General features: G+C 36.8%; 2 protein-coding genes across 4 annotated transcripts; one reads left to right on the forward strand and one right to left on the reverse strand.

Annotated features, from left to right (window-relative positions):
* Positions 1 to 521: 521 nt before the first annotated feature.
* LOC116214074 (protein arginine methyltransferase NDUFAF7 homolog, mitochondrial) lies at positions 522 to 10,729 on the forward strand. 3 transcript variants are annotated; one of them, XR_004158225.1, is made up of 15 exons: positions 522 to 737; positions 834 to 910; positions 1,007 to 1,118; positions 2,056 to 2,138; positions 2,554 to 2,619; positions 3,652 to 3,752; positions 4,019 to 4,131; positions 5,007 to 5,047; positions 5,484 to 5,572; positions 6,187 to 6,349; positions 6,434 to 6,550; positions 6,670 to 6,714; positions 9,348 to 9,417; positions 9,563 to 9,691; positions 10,035 to 10,055. XR_004158225.1 is itself a non-coding variant. In XM_031549331.1 (14 exons), the coding sequence occupies exons 1-14, from the start codon at positions 665 to 667 to the stop codon at positions 10,167 to 10,169; spliced, it is 1,344 nt and encodes a 447-aa protein (XP_031405191.1). In that variant the 5' UTR covers positions 526 to 664; the 3' UTR covers positions 10,170 to 10,729. The 3 variants fall into 3 exon arrangements, 1 of the variants encoding a protein (XP_031405191.1); XR_004158226.1 differs by lacking the exon at positions 9,348 to 9,417 and having other exon boundaries at positions 9,556 to 9,691; positions 10,035 to 10,115; XM_031549331.1 differs by lacking the exon at positions 9,348 to 9,417 and having other exon boundaries at positions 526 to 737; positions 10,035 to 10,729.
* Positions 10,730 to 11,027: 298 nt separating this feature from the next.
* Positions 11,028 to 13,689, reverse strand: LOC116215087 (probable pectinesterase 55). The gene is made up of 5 exons (XM_031550657.1): positions 13,392 to 13,689; positions 12,236 to 12,395; positions 11,933 to 12,142; positions 11,546 to 11,793; positions 11,028 to 11,403 (listed from the first exon to the last, which is right to left on the reverse strand). Exons 1-5 carry the CDS (start codon positions 13,655 to 13,657, stop codon positions 11,244 to 11,246), a joined length of 1,044 nt encoding a protein of 347 aa, XP_031406517.1. The 5' UTR covers positions 13,658 to 13,689; the 3' UTR covers positions 11,028 to 11,243.
* Positions 13,690 to 19,771: the final 6,082 nt, after the last annotated feature.

Below are 19,771 nucleotides of genomic sequence, written 5' to 3' on the forward strand. Positions count from 1 at the left end.
GTGAGTGTGAGCCATGAATATTGGGAAAAATAATGAATTATTGATCAACCCTCAAAACATGTAAAGTGCATGTATTTATAGAGGGGTTAGAGATAAATTGTGTTACCATGATGAGATATTTGGTATATTTTCGTATATCATACATCGATATGATATACGGAAATTCAACTCTTACTAACAGGCTCTCGCGAGTGGACCCCGCTAGGAGGATTAGACCTATCTCGTGAATGACCGGATTAGGTCTCATTGGGTCTCGCCCGAGCCGTTGGGCCTTTCGGATTGGGTCGGAACACGAAATCCTATCCCCAACATCAAGCAGCGTCATTTTTATTTTTTGTTAATCAATTTCCCAATTTTATGTATTCTGAAATTGTTTTTATTTTTAAAAATTAAAAAATTATCTTCTTAATGGAAAAGTTAACAAAGTTAAATCGTGGTTATAAACAAGACAATTATGAAAAGTACGTGCCCTCGAATTGATTGATAACACTAAAAATTAATAGTAGACAACTGGGGAACGAAAGTAATAGTTGAGGAGTGAATTGAAATTAAGCCATAGCTAGAGAAGAGCACTTTTCGGTGAGACGTATCAATGGAGGTTTAAGCCCCTGAGGAGCACTCTCTTCCTCGAACGTTAAACCCTTCAACGGCAAAGTCACCCGCCATGGCTCCTTCGATGGCGTTCTCACGCTGTCTCACGAAGCAACAGCTTCCCCTCCTCTTCCGCTCATCTAAAGGTTCCTCCCCCCATGTTTCTCTCTCGGACATTTCCACAAACTGGTCACCTGCATTGCTCATCTAATCATCTCTGCTTTGATTTCCTTCAACTGCAGTGTCCCCGTCTCAATCTCTCGCTCCTCCTCTTCACGCTTTGTTCTCCACTCAAATTGTGGGCGAAAAACCCATTCTTGTAGGATCTCTCACCCTCCTCCGCTACAATTCGCATTTTGCACTGCTGATAATTCTTCAATTTCTTCTTTTGGTGATTTCTGTGATTTTGTGACAGGTTAGAGATTTCATACACTCTGCACTTTATGATCCGAGACATGGGTACTTCTCCCAACAATCGGGTGCTGTCGGCGTGCTGGAGAGGAGCATTAAGTTTAATCAGCTCGAGGGTAACTCTTAATTTCCTCCTCCTAGTTTTCGTGAAATGGGAGTTTTATGTTGTTTCCTTGGATGATATTTTAATGTCAAGCTTATTACATTATTTTCCCCAATTCTCGGGGCCAACATTTTACATGCTCCAACTCCAATCAACCTCTTCATATGTGTTCACGTCATTGCAAATTGAATCATTGACTTGTTTAAATGTAATCTTCACAACTTGGACTATCTTATAAATTCGACTTCAACTTGTCCGATGCCTGTGACGGCCGTTTAGTAATGGATGCGGAAGAATTATTTGGATAATGTCTGAAGATGGATGTTTTAGCCTGGAAATCCTCCTGTTAATGATCAATGAGGAAGATGCTGATTTTAGCTTTGTCATGTATTACTATCAGCCATGTAAAGCTTACAGAATGGTAGTGACTAAAGAATTTTCACGTAAAACTTTAATTACTTCCATGAATGTACCAAACCAACTCAAAGGAAAGACCTTTCCTTTTTTATTAGAGGGCTTTAGGTTGGCATGGTAGGTGAATATTGAAAATTTTAAGAAAGTGATGCTGTGAACAGGGTCATGCTACTCCTCTTTTTGGGAAATGATCCAAATGAAAAAGCCTTTCTGTTAACACTTTGTAATTTTTCCCACATCAATTGTAAATTAATGTTTCTGGCGTTATTTAGTCTTCAAGGCAATGCCTTTTAAAGTAAAAGACTCTTTAAATTGCTTTAGTTATGTAATTTGTCCTTGTTCATGAATAGATATACTTGTCCTCAAAACATGCACACGCTCACCAAAATAAAATAACATAATATGAAATAAATAGTAGCTCTAATGTCTTTTTCTGCTGGTACACAATTCTTCTCGGGCTTGCAAATACTTTCCCAAGCTATTCAGGAAATACAGTGTGCTTAATCCATATGCATACTCAATGTGGATCTTGCTAGGTAGGAAGGCATACATGAAGCATTTGGATGATATATACAAGCAAAGTGATATATCATGGTTTACACCAGTGGAACTATTTAAGGTATGTCAACTGATTGGTTTCTTTCATGTTAAAATCATTTTTTTGTTTAGCTTGCATACCATCTTATGTTATTTTATCCCTTGGAATTGGTGAGCTCTCCTTAAAACCATCAAAGCGTGTTCGGCAATTGTGGTCTTAATTATTGGCTTTATTATCGATGTGGGATCAAATTATAGGAGAGATTTCATCCTGTGAATCTGCAGGCACTGACTAAAGAATCATGTTTTCTTTCATATATATATATATATATATATCTTCTTGAAAACTATCTCCTTGAGCTATTTTTTTCTATTTGAATGCTCAAGGCACTCATAATTTGAATAGCTATGGGACCTAGTTATGGGATGTTGAATTATACTTTTCTCCTACTATACATCTTGCAGCTTTCTTTTTGTTTGTTTTTTCTTCTATGCAGCCTTGGTATGCCCATGGTATTGCTGAAGCCATAATGCGGACAACTAATCTATCTGTTCCGTTAAAAGTAAGTCTTTTCTCCTTGTATGTGCTTAACCCATTCAATTCCTAAAGTACGGATTACCTTTTTGATGTGTTTGGAAGCTCCTTAGTAAGGAGAGGAAAGGAGAGGAAATGCAAGGATTTGTTTATTTTCTTAAATCTAGTCAAGAGAAATGGAAGGAATGGTGGGAGAGATTGAATATTTTTCCTGTTATTGATAGTTAAAAAGTGAGGAGATACTGTACCTCCATTTCCCTCCATCCATACGATTTTATGAGAATTAAGAAGTTCTCATGACAGTGAAGAGAGTGGTCTAATCTTCCTCCATCTTGTTCCCCTTTCCTTTGATGAATTGTTCCAAAATAGGGGAAGTCCTTAAGTCCTCTTCGGCTGTATCTCCTTCCATTTCCCACTCCCACCAACCTCACCATTTGCAAAACGGGTATATGCACTACCACGTTGATTTAAACAGGAAACTCACAAGTTTGGCCAACAAAACTACTGCACAACAATGCTGAGCACAATGTGATTGTTGCCTAGGTTTTTATATTAGGCATATGGCATTGATGAGGGTTCAAGAGTGTTAGGGACTACCATTATCTTTTCTTGAGATATATAAATTGAGAAGTTGTTGACCTTGAAGCATCAACAAAAGAAAACGAAAAGTCAACAACCTTGTAATGATGCTGTTACCATTCAGCAGTGCAAACTATTACATTGATATGTTGGAGTTAATTGGTCAATTTTCTACTTTTACATTGGCTTTGCTTATTTACTTTCATCTTAATGTGTTTATTATAGTTTATGGAACTGCATTATGCTGCATGATTCGGAGTTCTGATTTCAGATCTACTGGTGGAGAAATTGTGCTTTCTTTAATTGTCTCGCATTGGAGAGTTAATACTTTAATTTCCCACTTGTACATGATGACATTCTATAAAAATTGCTCTGGGTTATTTAATACTTTTATGTTCGTTTTCACTGACCAGAAATTATAATCAGGATCTTCTCCTGTATTATCACAGACTAGTAAATTGCTCTAACATAATGCTCTCAGATATATGAAATTGGTGGTGGATCAGGAACTTGTGCAAAGGGCATTTTGGACTACATAAAGTTGAATGCTCCTGAAAGAGTTTACAACAGCATGACTTACACGTAGGTGTACATGACCTGTTCTCTTTTACGTTGAAATTCTCTGTATATATTCACCACTGGAGAGCCCCGCAGTTTTTACTCTTACCATCTCAGTAGTATAGGAAATGTGAGAAGGAATAAGCTCTGTATCAATTGTATTTGGATATCAGGAATTGCCGAACAAATAGAACTGTTTATTAGCTGGCTTTAAATATTTTTTATCAGTTCATTTTTTGTGATCCCACATGCTGCAGTCATGCATGTAAAGTTTATTCTCTCTACTGCAGATCTGTGGAAATTAGTCCGTCACTAGCCAAAATACAGCGAGAAACTGTTGGACAAGTCAGTAGCCACTTGTCAAGATTTAGAGTAGAATGTCGTGATGCTGCGAGTGGATGGGGTATGAAATCTTCTCTCTCTCTCTCTCTTTTATGGGTTCAATTTGTTGAGATATATTATATGCTTAATGGGGTTTTTAATCTGCTTGCCGGGCTTATCTATTTTATCGCTGCTTGCCCAGTAAAAAGCATTAATATACTGACAAGGTTATAGTAAACTAAGATCTCTATCTATGGATACCCAAAGTTAATGTCGCTCTGTAATCATTCGATGGGTACCGCATTGGCTCGTCAATGCTTCATAGACACATATACAAGATGGTGTATATTGCAGAACTTATGAACTGTTGTGTAACATAAAGTACATATAAGCAAACACAGAAGAACTTGTGTCCTGAGTAGGCAAATTTTTGGAATTGATATTATACATATGCCAGTTAAAAATTTCACTTTGGATATTTTTTATAACATTGGAACACTGTAAAGAAGGGAGCGTGTCATTCTCAAGTTATCTTCTAATTCTGTATCCAATGTAGTGATGTGGTTAGATCATCTGGGAAATTGCATAAAATATAATGTTTTTAGTTTTTGATGAAATTTGTCAATGTCTGACCAAATTATGTTTCGTTTTCTTTTCTTTACTTTCTTTTTCTTTATGCATTATCTGCTAATCTCATCAAGGCTTGTGCTTACCCTTCTCTTGCCAACTTTTTAATGATATCAGATTGTATCGTCATCTTACCTTAAACATTGCAAGTTAATTCTTCTTCCAGCACTTCTCAGCTTTTATATTCATGTTGCAGCTTACCATTCAAAAATGTTTATCCATGCATATTGCAGCTTATGGAATAATATTATTGAAGCATGTGTAATTGAGTGAAGCTTTGCATTTTTTTCACCTCCAGTCTTGTATATCGGTATTTTCTGTCTTTGTCAGGGGGAGTGGAGCAACATCCTTGTTGGGTGATAATGCTTGAGGTTGGTTTTATTGTTGAGTGATTTCAATCTCATGGAAGTGGCAAGATTTGGCTATTGTTGGATCATAATAACTGGAAGGATAAAATCTTGGTAGATTAGCAGTCATTCTTTATTTGATGGAAATAACATACCAAAGGGCATGATATTTGTTGAAGAGATGAAGTTATGAGGCACATCTAAATAATGTATTTCTGTCAATGAGGTATTTTTCGCAAGTTAACTAAAATTCTAGATATTAGTTGGCCATGCACATATTTTGACTTATTTTTTTCCATCATTTTCTTCGTTTAATGCATGATCCGGATGTCGTGTAATATCTGAAAGAATTTAAAATTAATTTATTCGCCTATCATTTCTCCAATTTTCTATTTGGTCATAAAACGTGAAATGGCAAATCATTTTTCTCTAAAACAAGTTGGCTATTCACTTCTTGCAGGTGCTTGATAATCTTCCACATGATCTGGTCTATGCGGAGAGTCAAGTTTCTCCTTGGATGGAAGTTTGGGTTGAGAAGCAACATAATAAGTGGGTAACAGTGACATGGCAGATTTGAATTTATGTTTCAGCCAAAAGCAACTCCATTCAGATAATGAGCTTTATTTATAGATGTATGGGGAAACCTTTTAGAAGTAACTGGGAACCAACAATCATAAGGCCAATTTCTAAAAGCACTCTAGCTATGCATGGCTAACAATGAATTTCTAAACCTACTCTAGGTAGGTATGGCTAACAATGAAACAGGATGAAGAGACTAGAAGGTTGAGAGGATGTAATAAGAAAATAAGAGCTGTTGGAGAAGATTTTGGGAAGATTCCTGCGTGTATGGCACTTTAACTTGCAGTACTGGTCGACACTCTTAAACAATTGAGCTTGAGCTTTAACATAGGTACTTAGGTGGAATCAAAATTGCGCAGGAGGGAAAGAGAGAGAGTGAACACAGTTGGAGATTTTAGGACTGGCAATCTTGTTAATTGACTGTGTCTATAAAAGTTGAAGTTGGCATGCAGTTTTTTAGTCTTCCCTTGGCCTGAGAAAATGTGGGGTAACTTCCTTTTCCTTTTTCAATGTTTGATGTGTGCCTTCTACATCATAGTAGTAAGAGTCAGTTGCAATATGGTGACTTGATCTTCTTGCAACAGGGAAACACTGTCTGAGTTATACAAGCCATTACAAGATCCACTGATCAAGCGTTGCCTTGAGATTGTTAATTTAGACAAAGAGCAGACATCTTCCACAGCTAAGAGGTTGTGGTCGAAGGTCTTTCCGAGACCTCGAAGTTGTTGGCTTCCAACTGGTTGCTTGGTAGGAGTCTCTTCGTTTGCCATTCTGTATCTTTGTCTAAAATCTTCAATAAATGTTTCTTGACAGTACTAGTAATTTTCGCAGAAACTATTAGAGATTTTACACGGGGCTTTACCAAAGATGTCTTTGATCATTTCAGACTTCAGTTACTTGCCCGATGTAAAGATAGCTGGTGATAGAGCTCCACTGGTTTCAACCAAGGTAACTTAAATAATTTGCCATAATTCGAGGGAAGATATTTTTCTCCTTTTATATATTTGGGTTATTAGTAAGTTCTACTGGAAATTCTCAGTTAACAAAGTATTCCCACTAATGTGCAGAAAGATGGGACTACCTCAGACTATGGCAGTTATCTGGAAGCAAAGGTTAGCTAAATCTGGAATCTGAAATTTATATGTATCCTAAAGTTTGTCATATTCCACATCAAATGCTTCATGACTTCGTACTTACCAATCATAGTTTATGCCTTTTAGAATGGGATCGATGTGATTTTATTTTCGAATCTTGTTAATTGATCATATTCTGCTAGGACACTGGTTATAAAAGAAACTGGATGGAGGCCCGTACATAAGTAGAAAAAAAAAATTAATGAAAATACATGCAGATAAGCCTTGAAAAGATAGTAGGATTGCACATTTGTAAACCTATAAAAAAAATCCTAAAACATTAGGAAACTCACAAAAACATAGAGAAGCGAAAAATCGAGAAAATTCCCTTGTGTACCCATTGCAAAAGATTGTTCATGATGAACATTCCACTATATTTAATATATATATCATCATCATAATGTGCCATAAATTGTAATCAATATAAACTAAAATAAGACAAGATACAAAGAAGGTGAGCGAGTTAATTGCTTTTTCTGTGCAAGGAGGAGGTAAAAAGAAGTCGAAAAGGCACTTCTACCATATGCATAAACTAGATAACACTTGTCCACGCGATGCTTCGGTACAAAAAAAAAGTTATCCAATTAACAGAGTATGATTAAGTAGATGTACTTATAAAATTAATTAAACATGTCTCCAGTTATTAGATATATCGTTCTATAAATCAGTTAACATAATGTAACTTATTTCAAAAAAATAGAACACTAAATTTTGGATTTTGTTTGAGAACGTACATGGAGGAAAAATAGATGAAAAACTTGATTGAATAAAAATGATATGATAAGTGCAAAAAAAAAAAAAGAGAGTTTATAGAAAATTTTGTAAATAGTGAGTAATATAGTTTTGGAGGACATGCATGGGAGGCGAAAGACAACATAAGGAATGTATTTTAATAGAAGGTGTTAGATTATAAGGACCAAAATGCAGAAAAAGTAAAAGATAGTTGGAAGCTTCAGAAATAAAAATTGTAATCAAGCAAATGTATGAAACGTGCTTCCTGATCTTTACATGGGACCCATTTTAATTATTTAAGAGGAAGATTCTGTACTTCACTATATCACAAAATACAATTTTAGTAAACATATATAAGTATATGTTGCACATTAATCTAAAACTAATTTTATTGTGCATTTATGCTTTTCCCTTTCTTTTTAAGATAAAACAATTGGACTTGCCAGGAGAAGTTAATCTCCATTAAGCTATTATAGAAAAAGAAAAGAAAACCATTTCAAAAATACAAAAATGATTGTATCTTAAAAGTACAGAGAGTAATAACGCAGGAAAGAAGAAAGACATTAGACTAAGGAGAATGACTTAAAAACTATGGAATCTTGTTTGGATGTGCCAATTAAATGAAGTCTTATTTCAACGTCAATAGAAGAGCTGTGTATCTGTTTATGATACTACTGAGAAAAATACTTGTATATATTTATATAATATCTTTCATCGCATAGGAAAGGATATATATATATATGTATATTGTTTTTACATGAAGATTATGACATGTGCATGAGAGTTCTAACCATAACATCTTAGTTTTTATTCATCCAAAAAAAAAAATCTCGAAGTTAAGTATGTTTAAGAATTTTGTAAAGATATATGTATACTTGCCTTATAACTTGTTATATTTAAAAACTAAAGAACAGTATTAAGAAAATCGAGAAATTCCAATAAGCAATGTGGTCATCCTGAAGGCATCGCAACAGCCATAACATGTTTCTGCTCTCATCTGTATACAGATATAGACATAAATATATGTCTAACACCCTACTGCTCAAATTGAAATTTGGTTGATGGAGTTACATTTACATTTCAGTAGGACTGTACATAAATTATTGAATATATTCAGTTAAGTATAATATTGAAAAAAATAGGTAACTACATATATATCTTATATATCTACACTCAAGGTGGGTTTAATATGTAAATTTCCAAAAATAATATGATTAAGAAAAATTGAGAAAACTCCGTGTCAACAATCTAGGTGATCCAGCTGCATGACTGGAAAAACTTAAATGCTTGCTTACTTTCAAAGAATTAATATTCCCTTTTACTCTAAATTCAGTCATCTAAAGACTACAGAAAAAATATGTTCACAGAACTTCAAACAAATTATTTTCATTGGAGCTCAAAATTAAAATTCGATGTCAAAGTTAAGTGCATGCAATACAAATTCATATGTCAAAAGTAAAATACTGTCTTGCCAAAATACTTGAAATACAACAATAGTAATTGGGTGCACAACTCATGCCAAATAAGAAAAAGATTAATAATTAGGTGAATAGTATTAATGTTTGCTATATTGAATCATTATTTGTATGTTTTGTCGAGGAAAACAAAAAGTGGCAAGTAATGCATGCTTATGAGTCAAGTAATGAAATAAACTGAAGCTGATAAATTCGTGAAGCAAAGAAAGAACATCAATGCAAAGAGGAAGAGATAACAACAGATAAGGATATGTCATCATTAGATTAAGGGGCTGAGAGCCTCAATGTGGTCAGTAATAGGGGACTCTTCCATGGATCAATGTGATGAAAGAACTAAAGAATGGAAAAGCGAAGGCTAGAATATGCATCAGCTATTTGGAACAACACATTTTCCACAAAGTGCAGGAATGTGAAGGTAGTAAAGATTCAGATTATGCGCAAAAAAGAATTGGAGAGGCAAACTTTTCATTGAAAGGTCTTCTTCCTTTTTATTAAGCTTGTTTTTTGTAGTTTTCTATTTTGTAGAGAAATTTATAAATCAAATTGGAAAGTTTTCTATATGAAGACAGGCCTGAGTTTATATTAATGAGATTAGTTTCTATGTGTTTTCAAGTATGCAGGGGGATGCTGATATTTTTTTTCCCACCGACTTCTGGCTTTTGGAACGGATGGAACATTTCTGCTCTGGGTGGCTAAAACTCAATCAAGAAAAGTCGTCCAAACAAGGCAAGAAGAGGCGAACAATCACAGTAAGTTTCATCATGTTATGCATTAATTCTATTCTTTGCAAAGAAAGTTTTATTGGTTCATGCAGTGTAGATTCTGTTTATAGGTCATGTTTGTGTTCATTTATATCAAGCGTTTACTAGTGATGGTCTCTCGAAGATCAGGATTCAATCAAAATATCTATTCAGCATCAGTTGTATTTCTGTAGAAATTTCATTGAGGCTAATTTCCCTTAAGTCGAGTCATTGGACGGGCTTGTTGATTCCTCAGTAAATATCATCCCAAGTTATATTTAAAATACTGTTTTTTTTTATATATAAATGTAGTCTGTGCTATTTTAGTATATCATCCAGTTTTTATGTGCAGCTTGACACGTCTTCGTTCATGGAAGAATTCGGGTTACCCTCGAAGACAAGAACGAAGGATGGATACAACCCACTTCTTGATGACTTTAAGAACACAAAGTTCTATCTCAGTGTCCCTACGCATAACATCAAGTAGAGAACCTCGAAAAATCAGTTTTGGGGGTCTCTGGAGACTTTGTGCTACTCTGAAGTGTCTAGGGGAGGCAATGGTCAATCCCATTGCATCCATCGAGGAACAAGGCTTATTCTTAATGGATTCAGGATCTTTAAAACAGTGATTCGGGTTGCATATTCATCAAACCCCTTGGAAAGTCCAGAATCGATTATTGTCCTAAACTCTTATGCAGAAGTTTTTGCCTCTTCTTCAAACAATAGCAACTGGGGTGAAGATCGAGATCAGAGGAAATGTCTAAGCTACTCAAAAGTCTTTTCCTGTCGGATGAGGAGAATTGTTGAATGTGACCTGCCTTTTCTTTTCTTTTTTTTTGTCTTCAGAGAAAAGTTGATCTGTGGGCGGTTCGATTCAAGCTATTTATCTGTTTCACAAAGTCAGAGACGCCTTGGGTTTCAATTAGTCGCCTGAACTTGTGACAGTAAAATCAAGATCCTTGAAAATAAAGGAAGTTGTTTTCTGCTTCTTGGTAATACCTTTCGAACACGGTGACAGTTGATATTAAGGAAATTATTTCCTTGTTCCGTGGAGTTCGGGATTATCTGATTCAGCTGAGACATGATATGTCATAGTATGGCAATGGTCTATAATCCTGCAGTTCAGGATTGCTATTTGAAAGTGATTAACTTCAACAAAGTTGGTCCTGAATCTTTCCATGCTTTTGTGTTCTGGCCCCCACAGCCTTATAATTGTGCTGAACCTTTCTCAATTGGAGAATTCTGCATAGATAAATATATCACAGAGGAAAATGGAGACACTAAATTTTAATTTCAAGCAAAGTAACCTAATTTCTCATAAAAAAATTAAATAATTTCAGTTTCAATTTTGTAAATATTGAAATCTCTTTCCATGGTGCATCTCCTAAATCCCAAAACTACACGAGTATGCAGCTATAATATTTATGAATCAGAAAGAAGATATCTCTGCTAAATATATATTGTTGAACATATTTATGTGGGACCTTCTCTAAAATTCTACTGGGGTCTCCTAAAATACAAAGAAAAGAGAAAAATATATTAAAAAAAAAAGAAAGAATTTCTAATTGGGTTGGTCATTAAGCCACGCATCAGAATCAATATAAGTCGTGCTGGCTAACTGTTCGGCCGTCAACCAGCTCAGTTTCTTCACCCAACTCACGCGATCAGAAGGGGCTGCTCCTTCCCCGTGGCAATTGTACTCTGAGAATGTCAATCTGTCCCTGTAACCACAACAACGACATCGGTATCACCTACCGAATAAGTTAAGCATGTTGAAGTGGATAGAATACGTGGGTTTTGCAACAGTATACACATTCGAGTGGAGATGGCGGGAAAAGTTGGGTGAAAGTTCAGCTTGCTTACTCGTGCCCGCGAAAGTTGCCGGCGTCCCATCCCTTAGGGCTTACAACACGGGTGAAGTTGGAGTTATAGAACAGGACCCTTGCATAGGCCCTCCACGGCCTTCCTAGTACCGCAGAGCCTGTTCCTGCGACCTTACAATCCTTGAAGACGAACCCATTCACATCATTAAGGTTTGTTCTCCCCTGTGCCGTGATTATTCCATCGATTCCCGGCCCTAGTGCGCCTCCAAGAACTGATATTGAACACTTCTGCGAACACATACGCAAGTAAATTAAGTAACTTTTATGTTTACGATGTCTGAAGTAGTGAATCATGCTGCCAATTCTATATTCAGAGCCGGAATGAACTCGATATGCTTTGCTTGGAGACATAGTGATCTGTACTTACTTCGTACAATGACTGCCCGGCTCCAAAAATAAAATCGACAGCTCCTTGAATGGTGCAACTCTTATAATAGTGTCGACCCTCATCGTCCCACAATGTGTCCTGCAGCCCATAGAATCCACATCTATAGAAGAAAGATTTGTCACCGCTGATCCTGGCTGCGGCTGCTGGAACCCTTGGGTGTTTCTCATTCACTGGGTTGTTGTACGAGTTCTGTTTCAGAAACAATCGACTCAATCAAACCTTGCATGGTTTAGTGATCTTCTTGAATTTGATTTCTCTTATATGTACTAGTTAGTATTTTACCCGGAAACTAATGCTTTTGACAACTATGTTATCGGCCATAGAGGTGAACGTGGGGCTCTGAGCAAGATTTTCATGGTCGTCCCACACAATTTCTGTGGTTCTCCTCGACTGTCCTTTGAGAATTATGTATGGCTTGTCAGATGGAATATTCACCTTCTCTCTGCATGACATATACATATATTCATACTTCGATTAATAAATACATGCACTATTGAGAAACTTATAATTATTCTATGGCTCAATTAATCCATTTCTTTAATTCAACAACGATATCTAATATCCCTCTATAATGTTTTTGTAGCGTGCGGTGTACAATACATGCATGTATGTGATAATATCGTTTTTCTCAACCAAGAATATGAGGTAGGTCTCATTTACTTATATACACTGATCGAAATGAAGGGTATCACGCATAGATGGTACTTCTTGTAGTATTTTCTTTTTGGAGATAAAAAGTCGGTCAATCTTACGTAAAAGAATCTATCGTGTTAAGTAATTTTCTTCTGATCATGTATAAGAACTTGTTGATCTTTTGTAGATGTTCATTCTTCAACGCATGATATGGGAATTTACGGGCTGAAATTAGACATTATGGTGGAGTTTCCTTTTTCTTTTTGTTGGGTCAATTACGAAGAGACATTAAGAAATCAAGGGCCATAAGATATCTCACTGATAAGGCAAACGTCGCTGCACTATACATTTCCTTCTTTGTTTTGCTTTTTACCCCTTTGACAAATATTGATCTTGGTTTTTTTATACTTTTACGTATATGTCAATTGTATTTCTCTCTTTATTTATATATATATATATAGATTAATAATTAAATGAATTCTTATCTCTCCAATATGAGAAATTGATGTAATGTATCAAAAAAAAAAGTATAGCATAATGACTCACGCCTTCGCTTGATAACTAAGAGATTTTAGGTTCGATACTTATTGGGACTACCTGTGCCCCTTTATTAATTATAAAATTTTTTATTTCTTTATATTAGACCCACGAGCCTCCTTTGTAACCGAAAAAAAAAAAAGAAATTCATGCAATGTGGAACAAATAGTAGAGAAATTCAGTCGCCAAACAGTTAAAAAAATTCTCCTAGAGAAGACAAGTGAAGGACTTATCAGCTAGATATGCATATTGTATGTATATGTCGTACCTGTAAATCCCTTTCTTGATATAGATGCAAACCCACTTGGTGTTGTCCCGAGGAACCGAATCGATGGCCGCTTGTATGGTTGTGAAGTTGCCATGCTGAGATGGGTCGACGAAAATAGTCTGATAGGGCCGTACGTTAAACCCCGTTACCTGAGGATCATCGGCAACCTCAACGAGCCCCTCCACAGAGTTCACTTTCATGAAGATGCACGCATAAACTTCCCACAGAGCGAGCAGTTTAACGATCAGTTTATTAAAAGAGCCCATGTTGTTGAAGATGAAACGAGGAGGAGCTCAAACGAGATAATTTTAATGGAGAGAATCTTGGTATTGAATTATGTCTTCATCATTGGGGTATTTAAAGCTCGATCAATGGAAGGACAAAGATATTCTAGAAGAGGACAACATAGGATCAATTATTCTGAGTTAGAAACAATTCAACTTCTCTTTTGTTCACATTAATTTCCCTTTTTGTCTTATTTTTTTTCCGTTACAAACCAATAAGCTTGTAAATATATCTACATCTTGGTATGAGGTTGAAGACCGTATTTTTCAATATGACTACTATATTGCAATAGTTGAGGTGCTAATTGACCTGCCCAAGTTGCACATATATGCCACTACATCATTTATTTGACTCATATGTGTAACTAAAATATACTTTCAGATATACATCATTTCTTTATAGGTACATAATTTTTAAATATAAAAGGATTTTATCTATTTCACAAGAGACTCGAATCTCAAATGTTAAAACAAATACCGAATCATTTGAATTAACCCATATATATTCTTTTTTACCTGAAGTGATAAAGTCCACTCATACTATTTTACACTCATCAAATCCAAATGAGGTATCCGTGGTCAACTATCATTAGGTGCGAAAGCCATATCTGACATTTCATATACTCTTGGAGCGTTGAAGATGGACAATGAACCAAATTGTCGTAATTTCACTTTTAAGAATAGTGCGTTACACATCCAATTTAAATTGATTATGACATTTCAATTATTAACCCAACACATGTATATGTTGCCGTGAGTCCTTTGACTTCCAAATTTGTCAGCCAGTGGGTCTTCTTCCATTTCCATTTTCACAAAATGTTTTGACCGTTGACCTTCAAATAATTCGCCAACGTCCTTTCCATCCATTTTATGCGCCACTGATGACCCCCACTATGAATAGGATTTTAGGCAAGAGAGCTTTCCTTTAGCATTCTTGCTACAACGGAGGCCACATACGACCTTACAGTCGTAGCGTTCATATGGTCTTAGAAATGTTTGGATTGAGGGTCATTTAGTAACACGGGATATCTTGCCATCCAACGGGTTAAGGACCTTCCAGATGGTCCAGCCAGGGACCATAGCATTTTACGTACAATAAAAACTCTTTAAGCAAAAATACGGTGAGGGAATTACTTAACACAATAGATTCTTTTTTTCTCTCTCTCTTTTTTTTTTTTCCATGTATCATGGTATCTAGAAGGCCATTTGGCCTCGACTAATCCAGTTCGAGCCGGGTCGGCCCACTAAGAGAGTAAAAACCTCTCGGCATGGATTTTCTCTATTCACAAAACTCGAATCCGAAATCTTGTTTAAAGGAAACAAGTGCCAAATCGCTTGAACCAACCCGAATCGGAACATTCTTTTTTCGGTAGGCATGCACGGGAACGATTTGACATTGTGGAGTAATTACTACAACTTGAATTACTGTTGGACTTTGAGAGGCAATCAAGATGGAGGACTCGAACGGACTAATGTTGTTAATTTTCGATGATTTACTGCTGACTGGAAACGTGAAATCTGGTAGTGGTGGTTAGTGCCTGAGATTTCGAGATCCTAAATGAAAGGGAAGATGGAATTTGGTGGGATTGCGATTCCAGTTCCAATGCTTGCTGTCCATATTTGAATCGGAGGGTAGTAGGCCATGTTTGGTATGAAAGAATGGAGGGAGGATAGAATGCAATCACCATACAGGTGAGAGACTGTGTCGGGTCTGACACAATTAACACAGTTCTCTGCCTAGGCCCAAATAAGGCCCAAGAGCACTGCAGTGGGCTTTGGGCCTGGGCCTGGGCCCCTATCACTTCTCTCTTCTCAGAACCAAAACACGCATCGCAAGCCTGAAAATTCAACACTCCCATGGAATCCGGTATACAGTCTTTTGGTGCATTTGAGTTTATGATGAGAATTTCTGTTAAGAGTTTTTCGACTATCTTTTATACAAAATCGACGTTCCATGGATGTTTCTATAATTATGGTTTTGGGGTGAGGATATTTTGGTGGTTGTAAATGTCATTAGGTGTATACCACTAGCTGGTATATATCCAAGAGTTCAATGGTCCCAGTCAATCTAAGTTCTAGCCGGATTGGCCTATTAAGAGATAAAATTCATTTCATCATAAATTTTTTCTATTAACAAAACTCAAATTTGAAACCTCGTTTAAGTGGAATAAGTGTTAATTTTCCTGAATAACCCCAAGTCGATAATTTATATACGCAAATTCACTTGTGATGCAATTCCCGCCAAGAATGACGAGACCCGACAACTAAAGGAACCCAAGATCGTTCCATGATCAGATTTTATTGACAAACCCTCGACCCGTTGTTTACAACATAAACAATAACCTTTGTATAACTGACCTCAACCAGTTGTTTATTGCGAAACAAGAACCTCAGTATATAGGAAGACACCACAAACGGTGGTGGAAAGCTGTTTGATAAGTCGATGATGAACGCCACGGAAATTTCCGATAAGTTCAAATTAGTTCTTCAAGAACCAAATAGAATACTCTCACAATTTTCTAAATGTTCATTTTCTTAAAAATTGACAAGATGAATATATATAGACCAACACTAATCATAATTTGGCCATGTCTCATCGTAAAGTAAGGAAAATAAAATCTAAAGTATCTATAAAGATATAACTTAATCTATAAAGACATGAAATCTAAATATTTCTAGAATATCTCCATCAGATTTAAACTTTAAACAAATCTGATGATATCTTCTCTTGATTTTCAACAAATTCTAGAAACTTTTAGAAAATGGCATTATCATGGATTAATCCTCTGCATCATAGACTTGGTTAGAATCTTCTAGAACTTGAATCATGTTGATGCATCTTTGTTGATCACGTGGTTCATGTCCAATGGGCCTCCACGAGTTTGCTTGAGTTCAAACCTCTTGAATCAGCCCGTTGAGTTCATCTTTAAACTTCTTTGCTTGTGCTCGCGTAATCGGTCCAATTGGAACTTGAACTGGATCCCTTGAAGTCGTGCTACGATTTGCATCAATTTGGGGAGTAATTGAAAATATAAAAATATTAATTTTTAATGTTAGAAATTAAAAAAAGACTTAAAAGATAGAACAAAGTACCTAATGTAAATGTAAGTATTTATGCATATCCTAGTGCAACAAATGCCATTAAATATTTCGGTTCTTCGGTCATCCGGAGGTGTATATTCATTCCCATTCTGCCTGGCTGCGGTATCATAAGTCATATCGTTTCAAATTTTTCGGGAAAACTAGTCTTCCGGTATCTAGGCATGGTTTATGCCATGATCAGTATAGGCGTTCTTGGATTTCATGTTTGGGCTCATCATATGTTTACCGTGGGGCTAGACGTCGATACTCGTGCCTACTTTACTGTAGCTACCATGATCATAGTTGTCCCCATTGGAATCAAAATCTTTAGTTGGATCGCTACCATGTGGGAAGGTTCGATACAATACAAAACACCCATGCTATTTGTTGTACGGTCCATCTTTTTTGTTCACCATAGGAGGGCTCACTGGAATTGTCCCGGCAAATTCAAGGCTAGACATTGCTCTACATGATACTTATTATGTGGTTCCACATTTCCATTATGTACTTTCCATGGGAGCCGTTTTTGCTTTATTTGCAGGATTTCACTATTGGGTGGGTAAAATCTTTGGCCGAACATACCTTGAAACTTTAGGTCAGATCCATTTTTGGAGCACTTTTTTTGGAGTTAATCCAAACCTCTTTCCGATGCATTTCTTAGGGCTTTCAGGCATGCCACGTCGCATTCCAGATTATCCATATGCTTACGCTGGATGGAATGCCCTCAGCAGATTTGGCTCTTATATATCCGTAGTTGGGATTCGTTGTTTCTTCGTGATCGTAACAATCATTTCAAGCAATGAAAATAACAAAAGATGTGCTGCAAGTCCTTGGGCTGTTGAACAGAATTCAACCACACTGGAGTGGATGGTACAAAGTCCTCCAGCTTTTCATACTTTTGGAGAACATCCAGCTATCAAGGAAACGAAAAGCTATGTGAAGTAAAAGAGAAAAAGGTCACCAGCTGCTACTAAGAACCTAACATAACTTTTAAAAATAAAGGAACTTAAAAGTACTCCACCTATAGGCTCTAGAGGCTTTGAAGGAAGGCAGTGCGAGCTGATGATAGAATGGACTTCTCTAAGGGCAGCACTTCCAAAGGAGGAAAGTGCAGGCCTTTGTGGATTGGACTCCACCCACCAAAGTGTCCGAGTTAAGGTCTTTTCTTGGCTTGGCTAACGATTATCAAAAATTGTTAAAAGGGCCTCTCACGGATTTACTCAAGAAAGATCACAAGTGGCAGTAGACAGTGGCATACCAAGAATGCATTTGACAAGCATAAGGCTGAAAGGGCAACAAAACCTGTCCTACGATTGCCTGACATCGAGTAGCCTTTCGAAGTTCCTCAGACAATGCCATTGGAGGAGTGCTGGTTCAGGAAGGTTTTTTATTTCCTTTGAAAGTAGGAAGTTAGACGGGGCAAAGCAGAAGTACTCGTCGCATGAGAAGGAAATGACAGTTGTGGTGACTGATAATCTTGCCAACACCTTCTTCAAGACGTAGAAAAAGTAGTCCCTTAAGCAAGCGCGATGGCAGGAATTATTGCAAGAATATGACTTTGCGTGGAAAAGCTTTGGCAACACAACCAGCTTGCTCATGCATTAAGTAGAAAGAAAGTGAAAGGGGGGCTTCTTTGGAGATATTGGCTAGACAATGAGCACCTCTATGCAAAGGGAGGCAGACTTAATGCCCTTAGCTTGCTCTTGCTAGACACCTTACATAAAAGGTGTGAATATCTCAACTCGCTCTCTTCTCTATCGGCTGAAGGTTCAAACCGCTTCATTTCATGGGGAAAATAGAAAGAGAGAGCTAACAACTTACTCATGTCAGGGAATCGAACAATGGTTGTCGAGCACATAACTAAACGAAAGAAAGACAGTAAGAAAAGGGGGGAGAAAGAAACCTCTACTTCGGGTAGCGGAATGCATCAACCTCTTTCTTTCACAGGGGAAGGGGCAATACGCTCTTAAGGAGCTTGTATTACTCAACCGATAGAAATAGGGGGCTTGTTTCCACAACTGAAAGAGAATCTGTAGCAGGATCGGAAAGAGAATAAGATTGAAGAGCGGGATAAAAGCATTCTCAGAAGGAACAGGTTTAGCGGATGGGAATGGCATTTCCGGGAATGCAGCTGTCGGGATGCGCGTGGTTTTTAGGCCTCCGCCTCCGACTCGGAATTCAGTTAGTCCGTGTTACTTGAGACCCAATTAGATTGGAATCGCCACTACACCAATTATTTGGCCGGTGAGATACCTAAGTCACATGAGGGGTCAAGACACTAAACACACAAAAGGATTTAATTTTGACTCGGCCTTCTAACTAGAGAAATGAATCTAAGGGCTTTGTTACGATATTAGAGGCCCGCAAGCCAATAACTCACCATTTATGTACTCTCTTGGACTCCTAATAGTTTCTAAAACTTTTTATTTTTAAAGTCGAGTTGTTTAACCTAAGGTCAAGGCCTTATTCGCAATATACAATTAAATAAATTACAAATTACAGACTCTGCACGACTAACGTGCTTGTAAAAAAATTAAACAGGCCGACTCTGAAAGATGGGTCACACATTCGGGGCAAGAAAAATGAAACGAGTCATACCTTAAGGCCAAAATACAAATGTGCCATACATTCAAGCCAAGACATCCATGAGTTATACATTCAGGTTAATATTAACAAAAGTTGACCAAGTGGGCCTAGAAATTGGCCAAGGGCCCGAAAAGAGGAAAACGAGCGTAGGGCCCGTAACCTAGGAAAATCCTAAGTCTAGTTTTCTATATCTACATGTTTTATTCACGACTGATTCGATTTTCTCTAATTTTATTAACAATGCAATTTTTACATGATTAGGTCAATTAGTCCCCAAAAATCTACAAAAAAAAAAAGACCTAATCCCCTTAAGGTCAATTTGACATTCAATTTAGGTCCTAGGACTTGATTAGTGGATTTGTTGTCCTTGATCCCCATAGTTCACGTTAACATACATAGTTAACCAATTTTAAATAATTTACACACAAA

The sequence above is a fragment of the Punica granatum genome, chromosome 7, assembly GCF_007655135.1.
Source record: "Punica granatum isolate Tunisia-2019 chromosome 7, ASM765513v2, whole genome shotgun sequence".
NCBI classification, from domain to species: domain Eukaryota; kingdom Viridiplantae; phylum Streptophyta; class Magnoliopsida; order Myrtales; family Lythraceae; genus Punica; species Punica granatum.